The 14229-nt window shown below is 39.9% G+C and overlaps 1 protein-coding gene across 1 annotated transcript; it reads left to right on the top strand.

Annotated features, from left to right (window-relative positions):
- Positions 1-10838: 10838 nt before the first annotated feature.
- On the top strand, positions 10839-13795 carry LOC145627557 (uncharacterized). Its single transcript, XM_081679930.1, has 2 exons — positions 10839-10910; positions 12176-13795. Exons 1-2 carry the CDS (start codon positions 10839-10841, stop codon positions 13610-13612), a joined length of 1509 nt encoding a protein of 502 aa, XP_081536056.1. The 3' UTR covers positions 13613-13795.
- Positions 13796-14229: the final 434 nt, after the last annotated feature.

Genomic DNA, 14229 nt, shown 5'->3' on the forward strand with positions numbered 1-14229 from the left:
AAATAATGGGATAAATCAAATAAGGTTTAAAATTTAACATATTGAAAATTGCAAAGACAAAACTATCCCAATTTAATAAATCAAATTACTACTCGTTTACTCGTATCATATAAACTTGAATTTTCTCAATTTTAAGCAACATTGAACATCAAAGTTAACATACTGAACCACTCACATGAACTAAAACCCAAAAACCGAATCTGTTGATAATCTTTGATTTGCATGTTTCCTTTGTCTAATCTTTGAAAACCCAAAAATTGGTGATTGTTTCACTTCGTAATTATAAGTCACCAGAAATAATGGGGAAATGCAAAGTAGAGAGATCATATTAAGCTCCATAATTCTATAAGAAGAGAGAAAATTTTGGCTGAGAAAAAGATGAAATTTGCTGTTTTTGGTAATCTTCTTCACCTTTCTTCTCCTTCTCATTCATCGTTCTTGTTTTCTCATTTTCGATTTCTCCATTTTTTCTCAAATTATGTAACTTCTACCTTTCAATTTCATTCTGTTGATGTTGATTTTGATGACCCCAAATTGTTTCTGAAATTTGTTAGACAACAATCCAAATTAGGGTTTACTAATGTTGAAACCCCCCTTTCCCATTTCCACCATATGATATCGATGCGACCTCTTCCTTCTATCATTGATTTCTGTATGTTATTGAGTGCCATGTCCAAGATTAAACCCCACCCCCCTTTCTCCACTGTCATTTCTCTTTCTAGGCAACTCCATTTCTTAGGTCTTCGTCCAAATATTTACTCCCTTACCATCCTTGCTAATTGCTACTTGTATGGGGAAATATCTACATAACGGAAATCACAATGGGCCGATATTAGTTGTATGGGGAAATGTCTACATAACGAAAATCATAATGGGCCGATATGGTTGGACATACCGACATACTGTTTGAATTCGATCCATAAATGGCCTTTGTTAATATCGGCGTTCCTATAAAGTAGACATATCAGCATATAGGTAGCTGCCACGTGTCGCGCTCACAATTGCCATGTGGCAGAAATTACATTACTTATTAGACTGCCATCTGTCACCTAGTAAACATATAAATAATCCGATTTTACTTCATAAACAAGGTAGCATTGATTACACTTTTTCTCTCTCTCTCTTTCACTACTTTCTCTCTCTAAATCACTTCTCTTCTATAAACACTTACTGATTTAATCTTTGGAGTGGTTATCCCCGGATTCACCCCGGGGCTAGCTCATCTCTTCTCTTTGTGTAGGTTCTTATTTGGCCGATAGGAGCAGAACGGGTTATATACTCGAGCTTCGGATCCTGAATTCGGGTTATCGAATTTCTGCAGAAACAGTTGGCGCTAGAAGGAGGGGAGCTACTTAATAGCTTCTATCGCCTGAAAGAGCCTTATACTTTCCGATAAAATATATATATATATATATATATATATATATATATATATATATAATATGCCTGATCCAGAAATTCAGATCGAGGATGAGACTCATACATTGGGGGGTAATGAATTTCATATGTCGTTAACCCCTAAAAGGCAGGCTAGGACAGATATAGACCCTATGGCAGGGTTTACATCAGAAGAGTTGACAACAGCTGCAAGGGTAATGACAGCTATGAGAAAAAAAAGAAAAGAAATAGGGGCAACCCAAGATGGAGGAGGGATGCCTTTTACAGCTCATGGAAATCAATTTGACCAGGCTGGAAGTTCGCAAAGACGCCGGAATGATGGGTCGCCGACAAGATCCCAGCAAACCCCTAGGGAATCAGAGGTTCGATCCTCAGCTCAGGACGAGAGTACGGGAACTTACTAGCAAGGAGCGGGGCGAAGAGTAGTTCAGTTGAGGGCATCACCATTTGCACAAAGCATCCTTGATCAGCCAATGGAGAAAATCAAAATGCCGACATGTCGGTATGATGGTAGGGGAGATCCAAGAAGATACATAACCTCGTATGAGGGTCACATGATTTTATACACCAACTCTGATGCTGTTTGGTGTAAGGTGTTTCCCACTACTTTGGTTGGAGCAGCAGCCGATTGGTTTAATAATCTTGAAAATGGAGCAGTTCACAGTTTCCAGCAGTTAGCCGAAATGTTCGTAGGGCAGTATGTCAGTAATAGTGTTCGGCAGAGAACTTCTGGAGAGTTAATGGCTGTTAATCAAAAAGCAGATGAATCTTTAAGGGATTACATAAGGAGGTTTAATAATGAAGCCAATACAATTCCAAGATTGCAGCAGGAGATAGCAGTCATGGCACTAATGAACGGTCTGAATGATTCGGAATTCAAGAGATACCTAACTCGAAAAAATCAGCCAACATTAGCCGCAGCTTTTAATAAAGCTCATAATTATATTAAGAGTGAAGAATTAATGAAGACAAGCAGCCGAATAAGTTCTACTGATAGAATTCACCCTATGTCGGAAGGGGGATCTTCAGGGGTTGTAAGGTCAAGGAACCCAACGGCAGCAAGAGGAGGAAGCCGCCAAGAGGTCAGAGGAACCAAAGCACCAATGCGATATAATTCGTATACACCTCTAAATGCACCAAGGGCTGCAATATATTCTATAAATCAGAACCGAGAAGGATGGGTGAGACCTGTGCCGATGAAAGCGAAAGGAAGGGATACCAAGAAGTATTGCATGTTCCACCGAGATGTAGGGCATTACACTGAGGACTGTGTGCAGTTGAAGGATAATATTGAAGAATTAATAAGAAGGGGGCACCTTACGCAATACCGGTTGCAATCTGGGGAAAGTCATCAACAACAATATAGGCAACCAGAACGCCAACAGATAGAATACCGGCCAGAAAGACAAGGTCAAGTGAACCGACAGGGGGAAGGCGGACAACCACCGTCATCTACTGGAAAAAGAGTTGATGTAATAACTAGTGGACAAGTTCACGGAGGAACCATAAGTGGAGCACGGAAGCACCTGTCGGAGTATCGGCACATTGTTAATGCATTAGATGTTGCTGATCGCCCACAGCCGTCTGAAATTCCGAATGTAACCTTCACCAAAGAAGATGCAAAAGGAATAGTGTTTCCTCATGATGATCCCCTTGTATTAATAGCAAAGATTAATGGGGCCGATGTGAAAAGGGTTCTAGTTGATGGAGGAAGCTCAGCAAATGTTCTGTTTATGCAAGCCTTCAATGAGTTGATGATAGGCCGACAATATTTAACACCGGTATCATATCCGGTGATTGGGTTTAACGGTTCAACAGTGAGGCCAGAAGGAAGTATAGTTCTCCCTATTAGGCTCGGAGACGGTACAACAACAAGAGATGCGATGGCTGAATTTTTAGTAGTGGATGTACCGTCGGCGTATAATGCAATTGTGGGAAGGCCGATAATTCATGACATACAGGCAGTAGTATCAACTTATCATTTAACTATTGCTTATGTGTCAAATAGAGGGGTTGTGGAAAAGGTACATGGGGGACAGGTGATGGCAAAGTCATGCTATGTCACGGCGTTAAAAAATCCGGGGCAGAAAGGAGAAGTACCAAACAACCCTAAGCGGGCAAGAGAACCAACAGTGCGAGATTTGTCGATGGAAAATTTTGATTCTAGGCCGGAAACTATGCCGAGACCATCGCCAGGAGGTGAAACAGTGCAAGTAGAGCTCCGACCAGGAAATTCAAGTCAGACAGTTAAGGTGGGGGCTGATATGGACGTTGAAATGAGGTGCAATCTGATCAGCTTGTTGAGAGAAAATGCGGATGTATTCGCCTTCTCGGCAAGTGATATGCCGGGCATACACCCAGAAGTGATGGAGCATAAGCTCAATGTGGACCGAAGGTTCAGACCGGTAAGGCAGAAGAAGTGCAACTTCTCCACAGAAAAAATTGAAGCCATTCAAGCTGAAGTCAACAAGCTGTTAACGGCAGGATTTATAGAACCGTGTACTTATCCAGAATGGTTGGCAAATATTGTAATGGTTAGAAAGCCAACCGGAAAATGGAGGATGTGCGTGGATTTTACGGATCTGAATAAAGCTTGCCCTAAGGACTGTTATCCGTTACCTCGGATAGACAGGTTGGTAGATTCGACTTCTGGCCATGAAATGCTAAGCTTCTTAGATGCATTTTCTGGATATCATCAGGTTAGTCTTAATGAAGCTGATAGGCCTAAAATGGCTTTTATAACAGATGTCGGGGTATACTGCTACAAGGCAATGCCGTTTGGGCTGAAGAATGCTGGTGCGACATATCAAAAGTTGGTTGATAAAATTTTTGCAAATCAGAAGGGCCAAAATGTTGAAGTATATGTAGATGATACAATAGTAAAAAGCAAGCTGAAAAAAGATCACATAGAGGATTTAAAGGAGACCTTTGCAACTTTGCGGCAATATCAGATGAAGCTCAATCCAGAAAAATGTGTTTTCGGAGTCCGGTCTGGAAAGTTCTTAGGATTTATGGTTAGCGAGCGAGGCATTGATGCAAATCCAGATAAGATTAATGCTCTTCTCGAAATGAAACAACCTAAATCAATTCGAGAAATTCAAAGATTGACAGGAAGAATGGCAGCCTTGACGCGCTTCATCAGCAAATCGGCAGATAAAGCACTTCCGTTTTTTGTAGTTTTACGGCAAAACAAGACATTTGAATGGGGGAAAGATCAAGCTGATGCTCTAGAGGTGGTAAGAAACCATTTGAAGTCTCTCCCAACAGTTGCACGACCAGAGCCGGGAGAATACTTACAGTTATATATATCGGCATCGCCAAAAACAGTGGCCTCAGTCCTGATAGTTGAGAGGACCAAACAGCAAATGCCGATATACTTTGTCAGTCATGTCCTTAATGCTGCTGAGCGACGATATCCAGTGATTGAAAAAATGGCCTTTGCTGTCGTAATTGCTGCTAGAAAATTACGACCTTATTTTGATGCACATCCAATAGAAATTCTTACAAATCATCCATTGGAAAAATCATTGCAGAAAATGGATACATCGGGAAGGTTATTGAAGTGGGCTGTAGAATTATTGGAATACGAGCTGTATTACAAACCCAGGGTGTCAATAAAAGCACAAGCCCTATCAGATTTTGTTGTAGAAACCTCTTATAATGATGAAGAGGAAGAATTGGGGACATGGCAGGTATCAGTAGATGGCTCAGCAACCTCAATGGGATCTGGAGCCGGTATTGTGATAACAGCCCCGAATGGAGAGGTTTTTTAGTATGCTTTAAAGTTTAAATTCAAAGCTACAAATAATGAAGCTGAATACGAGGCAGCAATTGCGGGTATTCAGCTCTCTATAGCGGCAGAAGCAAAGAGGTTAGTCCTCAAAACCGACTCACAATTGGTTTCTAGTCAGTTTCGTGGGGAGTATGAAGCAAGAGAATTGGCAATGATAAAGTATCTGGAAAAAATAAATGAGCTTACAGCTCAGCTGCAACATTTTGAAGTTCAATTGGTACCGAGAGCACAAAATTCCCAGGCTGATGCTCTAGCAAGGCTAGCCAGTTCAAGTTTTAATGACTTGGAAAGAACTGTTATGGTAGAGGTTCTGAAACAGAGAAGTATAGACGAATCGGCAAAGGAAGTTCAATGTATTCAACTGGGGGAGCAATGGTATGACAAAATTCTAACATACTTACTGACAGGGGCTTTGCCGATAGAGAAAGAAGAAGCTCGGAAAATAAAAAAAAATAGCGTATGGTTCATACTGTACCAGGGCCAACTTTATAAAAGAGGGATCTCGTTCCCATTACAAAGGTGTATAACAGCAGAGGAATCTACAAATCTAATAGAGGAGATTCATGAAGGAACTTGCGGAAATCACCTAGGAGGACGAGCTCTTTCAAGAGAAATAATGAGACGAGGATATTATTGGCCAGCAATGAATGAAGATGCTTCCGATTATGTTAAAAAGTGTGAAAAATGTCAAAAGTTTGCACCTATTCTGAACCGGCCACCAAATGATTTGACGCCGATATTAAATCCAGTGTCGTTTGCGCAGTGGGGGATGGATATAGTTGGTCCCTTTCCGTCAGCAACTGAAAATCGAAAGTTCCTACTGGTGGGTGTAGATTACTTCACCAAATGGATCGAAGCAGAAACAGTAACAACAATATCGGCAGCAGAAGTTAGAAAGTTCATTTGGAAAAATATCTTTACAAGATTTGGCCTTCCGAGAGCAATGGTTTTTGATCACGGATCACAGTTTGACTGCAAGCCCGTAAAAACTTTGTTAACAATTTACAAAGTCAAATTTGCATATGCGGCAGTTTGTCATCCGCAATCGAACGGCCAGGTAGAAGCAGCTAATAAGCAGATAGTAATGGCAATAAAGAAAAAGATCGAAGATGCCAAAGGGTTATGGGCAGATTTGATTCCAGAGATCTTATGGGCAAATAGAACAACAGTTAAAGAAGCAACAGCAGAATCCCCTTTCCACTTAGTTTTCGGAACAGAAGTCGTTATACCAGCCGAGGTCGGTCTGCCGACATTCAGAATACAGCATTACTGTGAAGAGCAAAATGATCTACTATTGCGGCAACAGTTAGACTTTTTGCCATAAGTAAGGGAAAAAGCGGCAGTTAAATCGGCCGCATACAAAAACAGAATGTCAAGAGCTTATAATAAGAAGGTTAATCACCGGCCATTAGAGGTCGGAGATTTAGTATTGAGACGAACATCAGCAACAGGAAAGGGTAATGAAGATGGAAAGTTAACGGCTACCTAGGAAGGTCCATATCGAATAAGAGACATGGTTATGCAAGGATCATTTTATCTGGAAACTGAAGACGGAAAGCCGCTGAAGAATGTCTGGAATACTGCAGTTCTTAAGAAATATTATGTATAATATAAAAGTACAATCGAAGTATTTTGTATGATAATAATGATAAATAAAATCAGATGCAATGATCTACTCTACAATTTGAGTTTAAAGGCATCCTCCAATTAACAGATCACCGTTAATTGGGATGGACAGCTAAAAACCACTTCCGTGATGATAACGCTCTCACAACCTGATCAGTTTTGTTCGTTAAATCACGAGGTTGTTGGTTCAATATAATATCCCGGCCAAATCATTATATAGTATGCGTCGATATGAGGCGCAGCTAGAACATGATAGCCGATAAGGGTACTTGCGAAACTATTATATAGTTGCACAAGTGACCAATGAGTTATAAAACAAACTACCGCCGTATGTATAAAAAAAAAATTGTGAAAGTACATACATCATGAAAATGATGTCTGCACTATGCGGGGAAGAATGAGGGGCTATACTATGCCCGATATAAACCTGATATTACAGCTTTAATGGGGGGCTATGTCGATATCATTATACTTATAAGTATAATGGACGAATTATTTAAAGTAAATTGATTCCGAAATGAGTGATTAAAAGCAATAGAAATTAAATAGAAGTTAAAACTAACACAGTTATAGTGTTTACGAGAATCACATAACAGGTATACAAACATAACATCGTGAAGGAAGCAATTCTTTGGCAAAGCTAAAATAGAGATCGACAGACATCACCGCAAAAGGGTATATGCCGATAAAACAGCATTGTCAAAAGAAAGTTTTCTAAAAAGTACATAATCAAAAAAGAAATTACAATGAGTAAGGCCCGATAATACAAGAGCCACAAGATGATGATGGTGATGGCTGCCCGCCCCTTTAAGCTGTTTTGTTTTCGGGTTCCGGAGAATCCAAAATCTTAGGATCAGAAACACTGATATCATCAGAAGGAGCAAGGTTAAAGATATCTGCGTCTGAGAACTCTTGTTGCTCAAAACCAGAAGGTGTCTTGTGAGCATCATTATTAAATGCTGCTTCAATCTTAGCCCAGTCTTCTTGTTTTAGGCCGATAGCATGAGCAGCACACCTCTGAGCAGCAGTCCAATCACCATCAAAACGATCTTGTAATTTACTACAAAACTCAGCCGATGACAAATAACGGCTAACCGCTCTTTGCCGTATACCAGGTTTATCGGCCTCTATTTTTTGCAGCTGACCTTCTAAGCTGTTGATTGTTGTTTTAGCCTTAGAAAGATCACTCTGTGCAATGGAAAGTTGATCCTTTACAGCGTTCTTATCTTCAAGCTGAGATTTAAGATCTTTTATCTCCTCTTCAAGATTTTTCATGTTTTCAACCTTCTTGCGCAGAGTAGCCAATTCGACATCATCTTTTGCCTTTATCACCTTAATTCCATCAAGAGCCTTTTTGGCATTCTTCAAAGCTGTCTCCAGAGATTGTTGGTTAGACGTGTTCTGATGATACTTATCTTGATAAAACCTATACATCTCAACCAACTCTATTCCAGAAGCAACTGCCTATAAACAAGTACAATATAGAAGAAATAAGCCAGGTGTTTAAAAAAAAAGGATTATAACAGCATACCCTCATTAGATCATGCATGTGTTGAGCTGCAACTGGGCCGATCTGTCCAGACGGCCTATCAACAGGAGTTGAAACATTTTGTAACAGCCGATATCCCAGATTTCCACCTCGAAGTGGATCATCAGTGAAAATGGACTCATTGCGGAAGACGTCCATTTCAGGCCTCCATTGATCACGAGAACGGCCCTTAGGAGCCCTTACTCTATTTAGAACCTCATCAGGAATCTTTCCTTCAACATGTTCGATCCACTGTTCGCCCCGATAAGTGATACCGGGAGCACTTACGTCAGAAATAACAGGACCAACTTGTTGAGGTTCAGCAGAAATGGGAACAGTTTCCTAATATACAATGAGTTAGTAAAAAATAATAAAAATAATGATAGCAATATAATAATAATTTTATTTTCGGTCGTTATAACAAGTAAATTTTTATATACCAAATCCATTACCTGTTGAGGAATAGGAGACACAGTCAAGTCTTCAAACACCTTATCGGCGTTTTCGGGAGCAGAAGTTTTAGGTGGCGATGGAGCCTTTGGCTGTTCAGTGTCGGTCCTTGACCGCTTTGATTCCGGCTCATCTTCCTTCCTTGTAGAAATGGAAGGAACGCTACCACCGCGTCTGTTAGCCAGCGAGGTCAGACGCCGATTTCTCCTCACGTTCTCGTCAGCCATCTCTTCTGCTCTTCTTTTAGGATTACGTGCAGGGGCACGCGAGCAGAAGGAAGTGAAGGTTTCTAATGCCGGTCTCGGAGATGGAGGACAACGGAACAACACTCTTCTGCCGTCAGATGATAAGCCGAGGGCTGCCTTGTCTAACTTGTGCGGGCCTACATATCAAAGATTATCAATAAGTATAAACCATTAAAAACCATACCTACATAAGTAATACAAACAAAAGTACTATATTAATGCATAAATACTGACAATGTAAAGGATAACAATAATTTATAAGGTTAGTACCATAATTGTTAGTCCGACATAAACCGATATAAGATAGTGGTGCGTTGTTCAAAATGTACTTTACATTTGGCAGCCACACTTTCGGAACAACACGAGTTTTTCCATCAATATTGACCCTAACGGCATCAAAGTAATCACAGGCCTTCTGTTCTTGAGGGTCAAGATCTCTTTCAGCAATATGGCCGAAACGAGGATGAGGCCGAAAGAAAGTTCTCCTGATAGGAAAATCTTCCGGGACACTCATGAAAAAGAACTTATCCTGCCAACCTTTACAGCTTGACAGCTTAGGGTTTACGGTAAACTTGTGAGAGGCCGTATACAACGACCACCAACCCTCAGATTGTCCGTCACGTTTCAAAGTTATTAACCTCCTAAACAAATTCAAGGTTAACGGAAAATTTTTATATATCAACACCCAAACCAGGGAAATGACAACGCGAATAGTAGGAGGAGTAACTTGTACCAGGCATACATTCCATGCCTTAAAAATTTTAGCAATAAAAGGATGGAGAGGAAATCGGAGGCCGAATTCAAAGTGTTTGGCATAAACGGCGATATGACCATCAGGACAATCAAGAACAGTGGCAGAAGGTGGTGGGAGTATTAACTCATACCCATCCAGCAAACCGTAAAATCTTTTTGCCTTACGGCAATACTCCTTTTCTTCGGCTAATTTCAACCAAACCTTGCTAACACTAGCTTCAGCGACCTTACTGTTAGAAGGTAAGATAAGAGGTTGTCGGAAATCAGCCTCATCAGTTTCAGACTTATACTCCTCATCTAAACTTTCTTCATGAGTAACTTGAGCCATTATATCAATCATTTCGGCTCTCTCAGGGCTTTCAGCGTTGCCACCTTGATTTACTTCTTCATCGCTATCATCATCATCATTTAACACAGATTTGATAGCGGAATCATGAACAGGAGATTTCGAATCTCTTTCAGACTCGGAGCTAGAGGAGCTTATAACTTGTGCTTGGCCAGGCCTTTTACTTGTCTCAGGCCTAGAGCTTGGTTCAGCCTCAGCGGTCTGAGATGGGTTATCAGTCGGCCTAGATCTCGGCATATCAGAGATTCTGATGTTAATATTTCCGACGTTACTTCCGTATTGATTAAAATCAAGTTTATCGGCAAAACTCCGCAAATGATACCGGATGCTAACAGGTTCAATTTCAAGAACCTCAACGTCCTCGGGAATGTTAGGGTTTGTAGGGCGTCGTGTCTTTTCACAATCCGCTAGTATTTTATGGCGATAAAAAGCCTCCTTTTGCTCTATCTCTGATAACGGCTGAAAAGGATCGTCAATATTATCAAACAAAGACGAAACTCCACTTTGCTTATGGCCGAGATCTTTTCCCAAAGACTGCCTAATAAGACGCCGCCTAACAGTACTAAGGGGGGTTTGTTCTTCAGAATTATTATTGGACATTTAATAAACCAACTAAAAATTAAAAAATGGGTAAACAGCGAATGTATTCCAACGCATGCAAATTGAAATTGAAATCTTTAAAATACCTTCAGCTACTTGATGGCAACGACGACGCAAAGAAGAATATCAGACGCTTCAGTAATGCGAAAAATCCAGCAAGACCCAATTGCGGTTATCCCAAAGCCTTCTCCGCTAAAATTCGCAACTTTTAGTGAATGAAGTGTGAAAATGTGAAAAGTAAAAAAAAAAAAAAAGAAGAGAGAAGTTAAAAAGGAAGTTGAAAAGGTGACGTTTGATATGACACCTAGTCAGAAATCTAACGGTTAGCATAAATTGTTAATTTAAAAAATAAATCGTTAGATCATCAACACGTGTCCTCTACTTTATATAATTTTCCCGCTTAAAATTTAAAACCATTTTAATTAAAGTAAACCTTGTTTGCTAACGGCAAACAAGGTTACTTGGGGGGAAAAAACGAAGTTTTTTCGCTCCCAACCTAAATATAGTTAAAGTAAACCTTGTTTGCTAACGGCAAACAAGGTTACTTGGGGGGAAAAACGAAGTTTTTTCCGCTCCCAGCCTAAATATAGTTAAAGTAAACCTTGTTTGCTAACGGCAAACAAGGTTACTTGGGGGGAAAAACGAAGTTTTTTCCGCTCTCAGCCTAAATATAGTTAAAGTAAACCTTGTTTGCTAACGGCAAACAAGGTTACTTGGGGGGGAAAACGAAGTTTTTTCGCTCCCAGCTTAAATATAGTTAAAGTAAACCTTGTTTGCTAACGGCAAACAAGGTTACTTGGGGGGACAAACGAAGTTTTTTCGCTCCCAGCCTAAATATAATAATAAGTGACCACGTTAGATCATCTGATCGAACGTCCTCACTTGGGGGGCTAGTTGTATGGGGAAATATCTACATAACGGAAATCACAATGGGTCGATATTAGTTGTATGGGGAAATGTCTACATAACGGAAATCATAATGGGTCGATATGGTTGGACATACCGACATACTGTTTGAATTCGATCCATAAATGGCCTTTGTTAATATCGGCGTTCCTATAAAGTAGACATATCAGCATTATATAGGTAGCTGCCACGTGTCGCGCTCACAATTGACACGTGGCAGAAATTACATTACTTATTAGACTGCCATCTGTCACCTAGTAAACATATAAATAATCCGATTTTACTTCATAAACAAGGTAGCATTGATTACACTTTTTCTATCTCTCTCTTTCACTACTTTCTCTCTCTAAATCACTTCTCTTCTATAAACACTTACTGACTTAATCTTTGGAGTGGTTATCCCCGGATTCACCCCGGGGCTAGCTCATCTCTTCTACCTCTTTGTGTAGGTTCTTATTTGGCCGATAGGAGCAGAACGGGTTATACACTCGAGCTTCGGATCCTGAATTCGGGTTATCGGATTTCTGCAGAAACACTACTGTCGCTTGGACTTTGTTAATTTCGGGCTTTCTGTTCTCGCCAACATTATTAAACTTGGTTTTCAACCTCACATTGTCACCTTTAATACCCTCATTAACGGCTTCGTTCATATTCATCAGTTGGACAAAGCTGTTCATTTCTTGGATAAAGTTGTCAAGCTTGGCTACCAACCCACATTAGTCACCTACGGTTCTATGTTCAAAGGTCTCTGTATGTCCGGTGATAATGCCGGTGCTCTCAAACTCCTCAGAAATATGGAGTCTTATGGCCATTTTATGCCTGATGTTGTCATTTATAACACCATCATTGATAGTCTCTGTAAAGACCAGTTATTACCTCAGGCTCTCCGCCTTTTCAAGGAGATGAAAGTCAAGAGAATTTCCCCTGATGTTGTCACCTTTAATACCTTAATTCGAGGTATGTGCACTTTGGGACAACAGAAAGAGGCTCAACAAATGCTGACTGAGATGTTGGGGAACAACATAACTCCTACCACTGAGACCTACAACATATTTATTGATATGTATTGTAAAGATGGCAAGGTTGGTCAAGCAAAAGACATTTTTGAATACATGACTAAGAGAGGATTGGTTCCTGATATCATCACTTACAGCGCTCTGTTAGACGGATATTGTTTACGGGGTGAGATGGATGCGGCAGAAAAGCTCATGGATTTGATGGTTGAAAATGGTTGTAAACCTGATATTGTTACTTACAGCAGCTTAATCAATGGCTATTGCAAGTCTAAAAAGATAGACAAAGCTCTTGGTCTGCTACAAGAGATGCATTCTAACAGATTATCCTCTGATGTTACCACATACAACACTCTTATAGATGCCTTGTGCAAAGACAATCAGCTCAAGCTTGCACATCAGTTTTTCAAGGAAATGGAAGCTCATGGATTAAAGCCAAATATAATCACTTGGAACTCATTGCTTGACGGCATGTGTAAGAATGGACAAATAGATGAAGCAATTGCAACAATGAAGAAAATGGAGAATACTGGAGTGGTCTCTGATATTATTACATACAGTATCCTAATGGATGGTCTGTGTGAAGCTAATCGCCTTAGTGAAGCGGTGGATATTTTCACTTCTCTGCGAACAAAGTGCTTACATCCCGATGTGTTCAGTTACAATATAATTATAAAAGGATATTGCAAAGAGGGTTTGCTGGATAAAGCTACTAAAGTTGTAGAGGAAATGGAGGACAATGGATGCTCACCTGATGAGTGTACCTACAACACAATTATTAAGGGATCTATTTATGGCAAGAATATAAGCAAGGCTTTGGAACTAGTCTCCACCATGAGAAGCAAGAACTTTGCAGCCGATGCTCATACTTCTTCTTTATTTGTCAACTTACTCTCAAATCATGCTCTCTGTGATTCTGATAAGGCTTTACTTCGAAATTTTTTTAAGACATGAAAACTGTGATGTATGATTGTATGGTTAAGGTCTGATTTACTGGTTATGGAATTTATAATGATATTTAAATAATATAACCTACATTCTCTAGTGCTTAGCTAGGTTCAAAGACGAAAGCTTTGCAGATATTATTAATGCTTATTATTTGCTCTCTGTCTTTATCAAGTAAAGAGTATTGCAGTTTGAGGCTTGTAAATTTCCTGCTTTGGAATTAAAGCTTGTAGCCTCCTAAGGCCTGACTCTTATAATATTCGGCTTTACCAGTCCAGTAATTGAGGTGTCTGATCTTTCTTTGTCGTTTGAGTAATATTTTTCTCTGCTGTGCTCTGTTTCTTATTGAGGTTTTTGCTGACTGAACTTTGAGCCTACATATGCGTTCATTGCTCAATGCTCATCATAGTATTGTTGTCCCTCTTGCTGTTTTAACAACCTGTTAATCCTGTTATCAGTCAGATAGACTTGTGATCCATCCTTTCGGTATGATTTTTCTTTTGCAGTAGTTTTTTAGAACAATGAAAATATACATAGAAGTGAGATTTGATTGATTGGTTATTTATGTGTAATTTCTCTTACCCAGCATGTGATTTAGTTGGTCAATAATTACAATTACTCCGTAC

This window comes from Chenopodium album, chromosome 4 (genome assembly GCF_948465745.1).
Source record: "Chenopodium album chromosome 4, dcCheAlbu1.1, whole genome shotgun sequence".
NCBI classification, from domain to species: domain Eukaryota; kingdom Viridiplantae; phylum Streptophyta; class Magnoliopsida; order Caryophyllales; family Amaranthaceae; genus Chenopodium; species Chenopodium album.

Coding starts and splice junctions, on each gene's coding strand:
- LOC145627557 (XM_081679930.1), top strand. CDS start 10,839: ATGGCAACGACGACGCAAAGAAGAATATCAGACGCTTCAGTAATGCGA. Junction 10,911..12,175: donor TCCAGCAAGACCCAATTGCG/GTTATCCCAAAG, acceptor GGATTTCTGCAG/AAACACTACTGTCGCTTGGA.